A 14,680-nucleotide genomic window follows, 5' to 3' on the forward strand; every position below is an offset into this window, starting at 1 on the left:
GTGTATGTCACACGGCAGGTGGTGCTGAGATAAGGGCTGCACAGGGGGCATGGGGCAGTGTTTTACAGAGGTTGGCTTGGGGGGGGGGGCCTTTCTGATAAGGAGACGCTGGGACAGAGCATGAAGGTATGAGCAGGGCAGAGACGGGAAAGGGAATTTCAAGTGGAGGGCTTCAAAGACCTGAGGTACAGCCTGCTAGGTGTGTGTGTGTGTGTGTAGGTGCATGACTGTGTGTACATGTCTGTATGTGGGTGAGTGTATATGTGTATACTGTGTGTGCGTGTGTGCATATGGCTGTGTGCATGTGCATGTGCGTGTGTATGTATGCACGTGTGTGTATCGTGTGTGCACGTGTGCATATGCGTGTGTGTGCGCGTGTGCATGTGTGTGTGTACTGTGTGTGCACGTATGCATATGGGTGTGTGTATGTGTGTATGTAGGTGAGTGTATATGTATACGTGTATATATTGTGTGCATGTGGGTGAGTGTATATGTATACGTGTATATATTGTGTGCATGTGGGTGACTGTATATGTATACGCGTATATATTGTGTGCACGTGGGTGACAGTATGTGTGTGTACGCACGTGCATGTATGTGTATTGCGTGTGCACGTGTGTATGTGTACGAGCTAAGGCGGAGAGGGGTGGGGCGGTACTAGTCCATCTTAAGGGTCTTGGTTTTCCTGAGTGAGCTGGGAAGCTCCTTCTAAAAGCCACGTCAGCACCCAGGAGGTGGGGAGGCAGGCGGAGGAAGGAGGACCAGAGGGGAAAGGGACAAAAAGCTGGGGAGACGGAGGGGGAGGCGCGGGGAGGGGCGGAGGGCAGGGGAGGAGGCAGGGCCGAACCCCAGGAAAGGAGGGAGCCAGGGCCGGGCCCGGATCCAGGCGCAGAGAGCGGAGGGCGCAGGGCAAGGGGCGGAGCCCGGGGCGTGTCCTGGCGGCTGCACCCGCCCCGGGCCCGGCTGATCGGCGCTCCGCCCCGGCCCGCCCCCGTCGCAGGCTCGAATCCAGGCGCCCAGGCGGCCCCGGGGGCGGTGCGGACGCCGGGCCAGGCCGCATAAAGCCGCTGGCCACATGCCGGCCGGCTCCTGTGGCCGCCTGCGTCCGAGCTCTCCACGCCGCCCGGAGTCCCCGCCTTTGCCGCCGCCGTCGCCTGTGTCCTCCGAGCCGCCGAGCCCGGCGGGCGCCGTGTGCGCAGATATGGGCAGCTGCACCGGAGCGCGCCGGGCGGCCGTGGCGCTGGGTGTCGTCGGGCTGCTGTGCGTCGTGCTGGGCGCTGTCATGATCGTCCTGGTGCCCTCGTTCATCGAGCAGCAGGTCCTCAAGGTGGGCACGGTGCCGGGGGCAGCTCCCACCGCCCCAGTACCCTCCCGGGCCACGCGGAGGCTGGGGGCCTCAGAGACACCCAGGTGCTTTGCGGGGGACCAGAGTTGGGGAAGCCTGAGTGAGAGACCACCCGGGGCCTGAGCCCTCCACAACTGGTGAGGGGTCTGGGCCCAGGACGGGCCCGGAGTGTGGCCACTGTGCCCGGCAGTGCTGGCCCAGGAGCCCAGGCGCGAGCTTGCCCTGTAGCCAAGCCGGTAAAATTGCTTGCTGGGGTCCGGTCGAGGGCAGGAACCTCTCATTCATGCGTGAGGCTCACGCGGGTGCCCGGCACTGAGGTGGGGGCACCGAGGTAGACGCCTGGCACCGAGACGCAGGTGCTCAGCAGAGCGTCCTTCACCGCTGGAATCTCCCTTAGAAACCCCTCTCAGAGGCAGAACCTCCTCTCTGCCTGCACCCCCCTCCCCCCACTGATGTTGACTGGATTTGATAAGCCGCTTTTCTCCCCCGGATTCCCTCCAAGGCGAGCTCCAGCTCTCAGGGCTGCCAGCAGGGCCCTGGGAGCGCACGTAGCTCAGGAATCTCCTCTGAGCCTAACCTTGCTCTCCACTGCCCTTTCAACCAGGGAGACAAACTAAGGCTGTCAGCTGGACTTCAGGCTCGCAGACTGCCATGGGGCTGGGTGGCCTGCTGGAAGGAGCCTTGAGTAACTTAAGGACAAGGAGATTACAAAGAGAAATCCTGCAGCTAAAAGTCTTTCAGAGCTTTTCAAAGCTTTTTCAGAGCTTTTTCAAAGCTTTCAGAGGCTACCCAGCCAGCAACCACAGTGTCCTTGAGGGGAAACTGAGGCTAGGCTGTGTCCAAGATCCTATCAGGACAGCCACAGAACTGGAGTGGAGATGTGGACATAGTCACGCAAGCTGGCTTTTCCCCTAGACCCTCTACTGGGCCGAGTTTCTTAAGAGCAGGGACTGTCTGCATTTCATGTCTCCGTCCTCATGCCGGACAGAGAGCTTGGCACAAGTGGGGCCTGGGGAGTGAAAAGTGAGTGGATGACTGAAGGGTGCCTCCGCTTAGACCCGGCTGCCACTTCCTGGCACCTGGCTGGCATTAAAGATGGGGAAACATCTGGCCTTTTCCAAGGTCTTTGGGGGAGCAGCTGTCTGAGTCATCTTGGCCTCATGGTATCTTCCTTCGACTCTGGTTTTTCAAATTCTGTCCCGTTAAGTCCTATAATCTGATGCCAGGAGGCCAGGGCCTGCTTATCGATGGTCACACTGTGTCCCTCTTGGCAGTTTGGTGTTTTGTTTTCCTCTCTGATGATGGCTGCAGACACGTGTGTGGGGAACCCTCAGAGGCACTTTTCGAAGCCACAATGGCGACAGCTTGGCATCAGTGAAAATCTTTCCTGAACTCCCTGTGGCTCAGTGGTTTCTGTGATGCCTAGACCACGCTGTGTGCACGCAGCTGGCACACCCTCTCACCCCACCCCGGAGGCTGTCTCTGGGACTGTCACTCGGGGGTGTAAGCATGGCTAGCTATGACTCTGTACAAAGACCTACTTGCCTCTTGCTTTGGGGGTATGGGAGTGAGTGGGGTTTATACTAGATGAAGAATCTTGTCAGCCCAGTAATTCTGGGGCATATTTTAGGGTGTTTTGTTTCTAAGGCTGCTGATCAGGTTAAGGATGGGGGGGTGGGGGGTATGTGTGGAGGGTGCTTAATCTCTGCCACTTTCAAAGAGGAAAGCCACATTGTCCTCGGTTGTCCTGGAGCTAGGATCTCTGGGTATGAGGTTGAGTAAGAACCTCCTTGCAGCTTTGGTTCATACCCTAGAAGTGGCTAGGTTTGGGACCAAGTGGTGTGAGGGCGGCAAGACAGCCCAGCCCCAGCCAGTAGCTCCTCAGGCAGCCCAGGATGGAGCTTCGGCCAAGTGCCTTCCCGTGTAAGAAGGCGGCCTGTGTTCAGGGCACGGAGCTGGGTGGGACGCTGGCCAGGCGGGGATGCCTGCCCGTGTTTTTTTTGGCTGCACATGTCCATGGGCAACTTGAATGGGCAGCCTTGTATTTTATTTTTGTTTTCTAGCGCTGTCTTTTTTTTTTTTTTAATTAAAAAAAGTCTGTATATAAAAGACACAAATACTGTTAAAAAAAATTCAAATAGAGGATAAAAAGAGAAAATTCCCCCATTTTATCCATTTTATTCCCCTCCTCAGTGGTTACCACTATCAGTGTGTATTGTTCTTCTTTTTCTTTATTGTTGTACTTCAGTTCAAGAGTTACAGGACTAGCTTTTCATTAAACAGTTAGTATACACATTGTTTTGTGGCATTGGTTACCAACCCCACGACATGTCAACACTCTCCCCTTCGTGATCTTGGGTTCCCTGTTACCATCTTTCCCGTCCCCTCCTGCCTTCTCGTCCTTGCCCCTGGGCTGGTGTGTCCCTTTAGTCTCATTTTGTCTTATGGTCCTGTCTAATCTCTGGCTGAAGGGTGAACCTCAGGAGTGACTTCAGTACCTCTCGGGGTTTCTCCAGTCTCTGTCAGGCCAGCAAGTCTGGTCTTTTTTTGTGAGTTAGAATTTTGTTCTGCATTTTTTTCCAACTCTGTCCAGGACCCTCCGTTGTGATCCTTGTCAGCGCAGTCAGTGGTGGTACCGGGGCACCATCTAGTTGTCCCGGGCTCAGTCTGGTGGAGGCTGTGGTAGTTGTGGTCCCTTAGTCCCTTGGACTAATCTTTCCCTCGTGTCTTTAGTTTTCTTCATTCTCCCTTGCGTCTGGTGTGTGTACAGTTCTTGCTCTTTCTTTATACATCATGAGCACTTGCGTATACACATTGATATACATTGCTACATAAATTGAACTTTGCTACGTATTAATATCGTTTAGTGTGCATTTCAATTCAGTCATAAAAAAAAAAAGTTGCCATCAAGTTGATTCAGACTCAGAGCAACCCTGTAGGACAGAGTAGAACTGTCCCATAAAGTTTCTAAGGAGCCGAGCTCTTAACCACTGCACCACCAGGGCTCCATAGAGGTTGAAAATTTTTCCGTGTCAAAACATATGAACCTTCCACTTTTTTTTTTCACAGCTGTATGGTATTCCTGGCGATAAATGTATGCTTGTTCATTTATCTATTGATGGATGATTTTTTGTCACAAACAACAGTGAGGGGATATCCCGATACATGTCTCTCTGTGTGCATGTGTGTATAGTTCCATAGGGCAGATTTCTAGAAGTGGAATCTCTAGATCGAAATGTACTCTCAGCTTTATTGAGATATAAATCACATACTATATCATTCACTGATTTAAAGTGCATCCTTCAGTGTTTTTTTTAATATATTCACAGAGTTATGCAACCACCACCACAATCAATTTTAGAACATTTTCATCACCCCAAAAAGAAACCCCATACCCTCTGGCTGTCACTCCCAGCTCTCCAATCCCCGACCCTGAAGCCCTAGGCAACCGCTACTGGACTTCTGCCTCTGTAGATTGGCCTGTTCTCAGTTTGAATTTTAACGTTGCAGGTGTAAGTTGTTGGTGAGCCAACGTTCTGTGTAACAGAACGAAAAGCTGCCCGGGCCTGCACCGCCTTCACAGTCATGGGTATGTCTGAGTTCATTGTTGCGGCTATTGTGTTAGCCCGTCTCGTAGAGGGTTTCCCTCTTCTTCACTGACCTTACTGAACATGATGTCCTATTCTACCAGTTGGTCTTTCCTGATGACGTGTACAAAGTAAGCAAGCCAGAGCCTCCCCATCTTCCCTTCTAAGGAGCATTCTGTTTGTATTTCTCCTAAGAATGATTTGTTTGTTCTCCTGGCAGTCATGGTATATTCAGTATCCCTCGCCAACAGCATAATTCAAATGCATCAGTTCTCCTCTCTTCCTTTTTCCTTGTCCAGCTTTCTCGTGGTGAGGTGATTGAAAAGACCACGGCTTGGGTCAGGCACATCTCTGTCATCGAAGCGGCATCTTTGCTTTTTAAAACATTGAAGAGGTCTTTTCCAGCAGATTTGCCCAGTTCAGTACGTCGTTTGATCTCTTGACCACTGCTGCTATGGGTGTTGATTGTTGATACAAGTAGAATGAATTTTAGTTCTTTCAAGACCTATTATTTTCTGCTTTGAATTGTTTTGTTTGATACCATTTGTTTTCATTTATGGAAGCATGCTGAGCTATTGAGCGTGTTTAATTTTTTGGTTGGTAATGTGAATTTTGAGAAATATTATGTGGAAGTACCTGATTTGGAGGTGCCCACCTGGCCCACCAGTCATGGGTGGAGGCTTTATTGCAGGGCACCTTCCATTTGAGTATACGGGGCACTGCTACTTTTGCCCTAATACTTCAGCTATTTTGCTTCAATGAATGTTTCTTTTGCTTTTCACAAGCCCCCACTGGAGAGCAGCAGATATTTTTAGTGGGACATACGGAGTCCCAAGAAACCTGAGAGGCAGAAAAAGTGGGTATTATGCCAAGGGTATTGAAAATGTTTTAACAGATACTGCCAAATTGCCCTTCTGAAAACTCTACCATTTATCCTTCCACCAACAGGGTGTGAAAGGACCCATTTTCCTCGCTTCTTTGCCATCACTGGGGATTGTTGATTTAAAATTATTATTCTTTTGTTAATCTGATGGGTTTGATTTACATTTCTCGGGTTGCTGGTGAGGTCGAGTAGGACACGCTACATCTGGAAACCTGTGTTAGTGTCTGGGAGATTAGGGTTCTAGGCTGGCTGTGCTGTTGGGTAGCTGGGACCTCAGGCCAGCTACTTCACCTCTCCAAGCTGGGATTCTTTCTTCAGCTCCAGCCTGGGGGTCAGATCTGGCCTGCCACCTGGAGAGATGATGAGATACAAAGGAGGTGACATGGATTTTGAAATACCCTGAGTGAGCCTGGGTTCTCATTTGAATCTGATAGCAGCTGTGTGAAACGGGTGAGGGGGTAGTATTTTTCATTCCTACAGATAAGGAAACTGAGGCATAGCAAAGGTCAGAGACTTGCCCGGATTGGCACAGTTTGTGGCAGTGCTGGGCAAGCATCCCGATCACTGGCTCTTGGCTTGCCTTCCTTTCCCAATATATCTGCTCGAGAATAACAACAACAAAAGATGGCTACTGAGTGGGTTACTTTGCCCCGATTTTCCCCTCACTCCACAAGGTCACTGCTAAAATCGTTACCCCCCTTTTCACAACCAGAGTAGGGGGAAGTGGAACCACTGGCCTCAAGCCTCACAGGGAGGCAGTGGCGAGGCCAGCGTGAGCTTGCAGCCTGCATCTGGAACTGCTGTTCTTACTCTCTGAGCGGGGTCCCTGGGTGGTGCAAATCGTTAATGAGCTCAGCTGCTAACGGAAAGGTTGGAGGTTCAAGTCCACCCAGAGGCCCCTCGGAAGAAAGACCTGGCAGTGCCCTTCTGAAAACGCAGTCATTGGAAACACTGTGGAGCACAGCTCTACTCTGACACCCGTGGGGTCGCCGTGAGCGACACCCGTGGGGTCGCCGTGAGTGACACCCGTGGGGTCACCGTGAGTTGGAGTCAGCTAAGGAGCAACCGGTACTGGTTATTCTCTGAGCACAGCCCGCCAAACTGAGCAGCAGCAAAGAGAAGACGTCACGTGTGCTCGTTGTGTGTGTGTGTGTGTGTTTTCAAGCTTTTGGTCTTACTTCCATGGAGGCGGAGTGGGAAGTTTCCCAGTTGAGGTCCTCTCCTTCTTTTTCCTTCTTTCCCCTGGCCTTGGGCTAGGCCAGGGTACATGTGCTAGGGGGAGGCATCACTAAAAATAAAACTAGTTGCCACCATCAAGAAAGTGAACGACAACCCACAGGATTGGAGAAAGTACATGCAAACCATGTGTCTGATAAGGGAAATAACCTAATTTTAAAATGGGCAAAGGATCTGAATAGAAGAGTGGCAGTTATATTCATGAGATAGGACTCAATCTACAAGATTAGATTGTGTCTTAAATCAATCTCTTTGGAGATATAAAAGAGAGAAGGGAGCAGAGAGACAGGGAGAGCTCACACCACCAAGAAAGGCACGCTGGGAGCAGAGTGCATCCTCTGGACCCGGGGTCCCTGCGCTGAGATGCCCCTCAACTGGGAAAGATTGATGACAAAGACCTTCCTCCAGAGCTGACAGAGAGAAAAAACCTTCCCCTGGAGCCAGCACCCTGAATTCAGACTTTTAGCCTCCTAGACTGTGAGAAAAAATTTCTCTTTGTTAAAACCACCCACTTGTGGTATTTCTGTTATAGCAGCACTAGATGACTAAGACAAGGTGTTTCTCCAAGGAAGAAATGCAAATGGCCAGCAAGCACAGGAAAAGATGCTCAGTGTCATTCAGGATCAGGGAAATGCAAATCAAAACCACTGTGAGACACCACACCCACTAGGATGTTGGATGCGCCTTAGAAGCAAGGACGGTGAGACTGTGTCTTACATACTTCAGACATGTTGTCAGGAAAGATCAGGCTCCGGAGAAGGACATCATGCTTGGTAAAGGAGAGGGTCAAGAGGAATGAAGTACTGATACCTGCTACAACATAAAGGGACCTTGAAAACATTATGCTGGGTAAAAGACACCAGTCACAAAAGATCACATATGATTCTATTCATATGAAATGTCCAGAATTGGAAAATCTGTCGTGACAAAAAATAGATTAGCGGTTACCAGGGGCTGGGGAAGCAAGGGCAAAAAGGGATGATAGCTGAAGGATATGGTGTTTCATTTTTTTTTTTAAATTGTGCTTTAAGTGAAAGTTTACAAATCAAGTCAGTCTCTCGTACAAAAACTTATACATGCCCTGCTGTATACTCCTAGTTGCTCTCGCTCCAATGAGAGAGCACACCCCCTCTCTCTACCCCACATTCCCTATGTCCATTCAGCCAGCTTCTGTCCCCCCTTGCCTCGTCATCTCCCCTCCAGACAGGAGCTGCCCACAGTCTCATGTGTCTACTTGATCCAAGAAGCCCACTCCTCACCAGTATCATTATCTCATAGTCCACTCCAAGCCGCGTCTGAAGAGCTGGCTTTGGAAATGGTTCCAGTCTTGGGCTAACAGAAGGTCTGGGGACTATGACCTCCGGGGTCTTTCTAGTCTCAGTCAGACCATCATATGGTGTTTCTTTTGTGTGTGTAATATATATATATATAAAACAACACGTGCCAGTTCAACATTTTTTTCAGGTGGACAGTTTCATGTTTCTGTTTGAGGTGATAAAGATATTTTGAAATTGCTTGTGGGGATGGTTACACAACTCTGTATGTACTGAAACCCACTGAATTGTACACATTAATGGGGGAGTTGTATGGCAATGGATTATATCTAAATAAAGCTGTCTTCAAAAGACAAAAACCAAAACAAGTTGCTGAGGCTTTAGGTGGGCAACTCCTCTTCTTCACCTCAGGGATCAGCAAGGTTATCTGTAGGCCAAGGAGATCCTTGGAGGGATTTGTGTGTGTGTGTGTGTGTGTGTATTTTAGGTAATTCACTCTCCCTCTCTAGACCTTAGTTTTTTAAAAATTATTGTTAATATTTTGTATTATTGTACTTTAGATGAAGATTTACAGAACAAGCTAGCGTCTCATTAAATGGTTAGTACACATATTGTTTTGTGATATTGGCTACCAACTCCACGACATGTCAACACTCTCCCTTCTCAGCCTTGGGTTCCTTAATACCAGCTTTCCTGTCCCCTCCTGCCTTCTCATCCTTGCCTCTGGGCTGCTGTGCCCCTTTAGTCTCATTTTTTTAAATGGGCCTATCTAATCTTCAGCTGAAGGGTGAAGCTCAGGAGTGACTTCATTACTGAGCTAAAAGGTTGTCCCAGGGGCCATACTCTTGGGGTTTCTCCAGTCTCTGTCAGACCAGTAAGTCTGGTCTTTTTTTGTGAGTTAGAATTTTGTTCTAGAATTTTCTCCAGCTCTGTCCAGGACCCACTATTGTGGTCCCTGTCAGAGATGTCAGTGGTAGTAGCCATGCACCATCTAGTTGTACTGGACTCAGTCTGATGGAGACTGTGGTAATTGTGGCCCTTAAGTCCTTTGGACTAATCTTTCTCTTGTATCTTTAGTTTTCTTCATTCTCCCTTGCTCTCGAGTAGATGAGACCAGTGGAGTATATTAGATGGCCACTCACAAGCTTTTAAGACTCCTTGGAGGGACTTCTATTTGAGAAGCAGACCCTCTAAATTGATTTCATGACCCACTGAAGATGGGGTTTGACAAACCCTGCCTGTCTTAGTCAGGGTTCTCTAGAGAAACAGACCCAGTAAAATATATATACATTTTTTAAGGAATTGGCTAAGGCAATTGTGGGGGGCTGACAAGTTCAAAATCCATAGGTCAGTCAAGAGGCTGAAGATTTCTACAGTCTTGTGTCCCCAAATCAGTAGGTCACGCGATAAGAAGAGGGAAGAATAAAGGAATTCTGTTAAAATATCTATTTATAGTCTGGAGGCAGAACACACTCTAGGGGAGGGACTGGGGGTGTGGGCCAAGAAGATACACTTCTGTTTTTTTTTTAAACAATGGGAATGTATTCATGTATTCAGTGTTTAATTGATAATTAATAATGAATAATGATGGTTGCACAACACAATGAATGTCATTAATGTCACTGAATTGTACATGTAAAAAAAGGTCAGAATGGCAAATTTTTGTTATATTTTTTCATCTGCTGGAATGAACTGGGCAGTTAGTACTTTGAGACCAGGTTGTTTCTTTACGCTTCCCCCGCCCCCCAACACCTCACCTGAGCCTCCTTGTCCCTGGGGACTTCACACCCTTCTCTGAGTTGCTCTGTGTCCCTTGGCAGGTCTCCTTTACCTGGCAGTTAACCCTTTCATGGGTGAATTTTTTTTTTTTTAATTTTTTGGTGATAACATGTTTTTTCACTAATGGAATAGATGCTGAATCATTGTTTGTTGGTAGTTTTTTTAAATTATTATTTGAAACAAAGGGGCGCCAGCTACAAGCAGGGCATGTCGGTCCCCTGTTCCGTGAAGCACATCACAGACACTGTAGGTATCTGTTCCTTGGCCCAGGAAGTACATCACAAACTGTTTTCAGGGAGGCGAGCACTTTATAAAAGATGTCATCTGGGAGGTGACCAATGCAGGTAGGCCATATCGGTCCCCTGTTCCATGACGCACATCACACACGCAGTACATATCGGTCCCGTGGCCCAGGAAGTGCATCACAAGCTGTTATCACTCAAAAATAACTCATTTACTTGCATATTACCGAATGTCAGTAACTGTACCTTCCCAGTAACCCAGAGGAAATAGTAAACATACTTGCAAGCCTTATCTCAATGTACAAAAGCCAAAAGACACAAAAGTTTCACACAGTCACTCCTCTGGGAAGCATCCCCTCATACGAATCGCTCTCAACACTCAAATGTGGTGCAGACCAACTTCCTTGTTTTTCAGGCAGTTGCACCCGTATCTGCCATGACACCAGAACGTACTAAAGTGGCTCAAATGCTGCCAGTAACCCTCCAGGGGCGGAAAACGTAGCAGAAACACATATGTATGTACCATCCCTTGCTAAAGAGTTACAGGTGGGGGTTGATGATAGTTGACAGTTTAAGGAGCATTATTATGTGCCGGACCCTGTTCTAGGTGTGGTACAAACATCAACTCATTTAATTCAGTATCTAAGTCACTACTGGTGCCTCTGTTTTACAGAGGGAAAGGCAAGCACAGAGAGGTTAAGTAACTTGCACCAGGTCACACAGCTCAGAAGTGGCAGATCCAGGATTTCAACCCAGGGAGTCAGATTCCACAGCTCTTGACTGCTGTGCTGGGCTCCACTGGAGACCGTATCTTCCTGCTCAAGGCATTTCTGAGCCTCTGTACTTGGTATTTGGAGGCAGGGCAGGGGCTGCTCCCAAATTCTCTACTTGCATAGCCTTTCCTTTTCTCTACATAGCCAGCGGCCTTTCTTCTCATAATAACCTCCCAAGAAATTGCTGGCAGCGTTTCCTCCTATGCCTCCCTTTCTGGGGCCCTTTGATAGGCCCAGGGGCATGTTCTAAAGTCAGATGCCTTGCCATTCTTGGGGTAGGTGGTCTTCTTCTGGGGGCCGCAGTGACCCCTGGGGCTGGGCTCCCCACCTGTCCTACAGGGTCTGTTCAGCCAGCCTTGTGCCCTGGAAAGACCCCTGATGCTGGGACTCAAGAAAGCCCCAGGGCCAAATCTTGGAGGGCGTCCCAGCCTCAAGGAATGACCAGCTCTTGACACCAGACCCTTGGCTCTTCCCGCCAGAGCCTCCAAGTCTGGGCCCCAGGACCAGGCACAGACCTTGTCAGTGGCTGGGACTGGGGGAGGGAGGCTCCCTTCTCAGAGCGTGGGGGACAGGGGATGTCACAGGTGTGTTGTCCTTCTTCCTCTTTCTTGCCTTCCCACTTCCTATTCCTTTGGCCATGTGAGAAGATCCACTTCAACTTATGCCTTGGTGACAGCTAAAAACATGCGTCTATTTTTAATTTCCCTGAGTCTAGTTGATTTTTGTTTCCTTCTTTGCTCCGGGTGGATCTGCTTCTGGCTTCATGAATGTGCATACGTGTGTGTGCTTGTGCGTGCATGTGCACACGTGTGTGTCGTGTTCCCACCACCACCTGGCTCGCCCAAGGCCCTGGGCTCTTCCCATTCCATGAACCGTCCCTTCCGGAACACCGAGTACTCGCTGTGCCTCCATGCTGTGATCCAATCCGGATCAGCTGGAACGTGGTTCAGCAGACATGCTCAGCTACCCGGAATCTTTAGCCTGGTCTTCAGTTTCTAGGCAGGAGATCCAGCTGTGTGGCCTGGAGGGCTTGCTGAATAAAAGGGCTTTCTTTCTTGGACAAGTCCTGCTCTCAGTGGAGATTTGGCACAGGCGTCCACATTGGCTCTTGGTGTCCGTGGGTCCTGGGCTTGGATCATTAGTGTCCGTGGTCCACAAGAGAGAAAAGCCTAGGGTTATGAGCTCCTGCCCCCAAGGCTGGGGGTGGTTGGGGTGTTCCAGAGAGGCTTCGGCCACAGGGAGTGCCGTGGGAAGGGTTTTCTGTTCCCAATGTGGTAAGGAGACAATTTAGTTAGGGAGCATTTCGCCTGAGCCTTCTGGTTCACGAGGGTCTCATGGTTTCAGCACCATGCTCACCGCTATTCTGCAGAGAAATGAAAGGTCTGGCTTGGCCAAAAATCAAAGACAGAGAGAGAGAAGCCCTCTTATTTACCGCATTTCCCTCCCCTGCAATCAAACGTGACCTTGGCCGCCACTGGCTGAAGCTGAAATGCAAAAAGGAACAAAAACAACACAAAAAAGCTCATTCTTGCTTTGGATCCTTACAGGGCCCAGGAACTGACTATTTACTGGGCGTATGTGTGTGCGCGCGTGCGCTTGCGGGGCGGGGGATGGGGTGGGGTGGGGTGTTGACGATCATAATCCCTGGAGTGAGATTTGAGGCCAGTCTGCTCAGAACCTCATGGCCAGAGGCATAGCTGTGTGCATTTTCTCATCTCCTTCCACCTTCTTTCATCAGCTGAGATTCGTCTTGTCCACTGGTTGCCTCCTGCTGGGCCAGGGAAGGAACAGGAGTGGCCTGACCCTTGTTCACTTTCTGGCATTTGGCCTGACCCTTGTTCACTTCCTGGCATTTGGAAGAAGTTCCTTCCACCTTCCCTGGGAGCCTTGAGAAGGGACCTGTAGACTACTTGAGTGTCTGGTCTCTTGGTTTTCCTCCCTCCTCACTGGCGGCGGCACTGGGCCCCATCTGTTGGGCCCGCCTTACCCCCCTGACCTGTTACTGTTGGAGTGTCCTAGGGCGCAGACCTTGGATCTAGTTTCCAAGCTCACTCACTCCCTGGGTGATTGCATTCCATCACGCTTCCAGCACTGCCATCTTTGTTCTGGCTACTCCCACGCTGGCGTGCCAGGCCCAGATCTTTCTCCTGAACTCCAGCTTTCAGCATCCAATGACCAACTCTGTATCTCAGTTTGGAAGGCTCTCAGACCCGTCCCACTTAACCTGGCCAACATTTCCCTGTTCCTCCCCAAATTTTCCCATCTCAGCCAGCGGCCACTCCATCCACCCATGGCCCAGGTGCCGTACTTGCTCCTCCTCTCTGTCTCTCCATCCCCCATTGAACCCATCAGGAGACTATATGGCCTCTTGTTCAGCATGCACCCAGAATCCACCCACTCCTGGCCATGCCTGCTGCCACCATCTTGGTCCAGGTGCCCTCAGCTCTCACCAGCTCCTCTTCAGCCCCCTGCCTCCATGCCTGCTCCCACAGCCTCCAAAGGGAAGATCCTATTAACACTGCAGTCTAAGCATGGTCTCCTTTGCTCAAAGTCCTGTCCTGAGCGTTACAGCCAAGTCCTCACCCTGGCCTGTGAGGCCTGCACCACCCACCCCGATGCCTTTCTGGCCTCATCCCCTCTCCGCCTTGCACGCTGGCCTCCCAGATGCCGCAAGCATACCAGGCCCATTCCAGGTTAGCTGTTCCCTCTGCCCAGAACTCTTTTCCTCCTGGATACATGCATGCGCAAGGTACCCTCCCTCTTCCTTCAGGGCTCTGTTCAAATCTCACCTGCTTAGGGTGCCCACCCTGTCCACTCTTCTTAATATGGCCTCTACCCTCTTCACCTGCCAGGCTCCCAGCCCTCCTGACCCTGCTCTGTTTTTTCTGTAGCCCTTTCACCCTCTAAGATACCATGTAATTTACTTGTGTACCATGTTTATTGTTTGTTTTTTGGTAAGAGCTTTATTGAGACATTCACATATCATACAGCTGACCCATTTAAGGTGTACAGTTCAGTGGTTTTGAGCACATTCACTGGGTATGCAGCCATCACCATAATCAATTGTAGAACATTTTCATCACCTCAGAAAGAAACCCCATACCCAGCAGTGGTCACTCCCCATCTCTGCTGTCCCCGGCCCCCAGCCCCTGGCAACCACCAATCTACTTTCTGTCTCTATAGATTTGCCCATTCTGGACATTTCATATAAAGGGAATCATAGGACATGTGTTTTTTGTGACGGGCTTCTTTCACTCAACATAATGTTTTCAAGGTTCATTCCTCTTTATGGCCAAATATTATTCCACTGGAGCCCTGGTGGTGTAGTGATTAAGAGTTCATCTACTAACCAGAAGGTCGGCAGTCTGAATCCACCAGCTGCTCCTTGGCAACCCTATAGGGTAGTTCTACGTTGTCCTATAGGGTCGCTGTGAGTTAGGATCAACTTGACAGCAATGAGTCTGGCTTTTTTTTTAATATTCTATTGTGTGTATAGATCACATTTTGTTTATCCATTCATCCTTGATGGACATTTGGGTTGTTTTCTACCTTTTGGTGGAA

At 49.7% G+C, this 14,680-nt stretch overlaps 1 protein-coding gene across 2 annotated transcripts in view; it reads left to right on the forward strand.

The window, feature by feature from the left end:
* The first annotated feature begins 992 nt into the window (after window positions 1-992).
* SCARB1 (scavenger receptor class B member 1) overlaps window positions 993-14,680 on the forward strand; it is an 82,734-nt gene continuing 69,046 nt past the window's right edge. For both annotated transcript variants that reach the window (XM_049867014.1, XM_049867012.1), the window contains exon 1: window positions 993-1,327. In XM_049867014.1, the coding sequence (XP_049722971.1) occupies window positions 1,076-1,327 (252 nt within the window). In that variant the 5' untranslated portion in view covers window positions 993-1,075. The remainder of the gene's footprint in view (window positions 1,328-14,680) is intronic.

The sequence above is a fragment of the Elephas maximus genome, chromosome 22, assembly GCF_024166365.1.
Source record: "Elephas maximus indicus isolate mEleMax1 chromosome 22, mEleMax1 primary haplotype, whole genome shotgun sequence".
In the NCBI taxonomy this organism is placed as follows: domain Eukaryota; kingdom Metazoa; phylum Chordata; class Mammalia; order Proboscidea; family Elephantidae; genus Elephas; species Elephas maximus.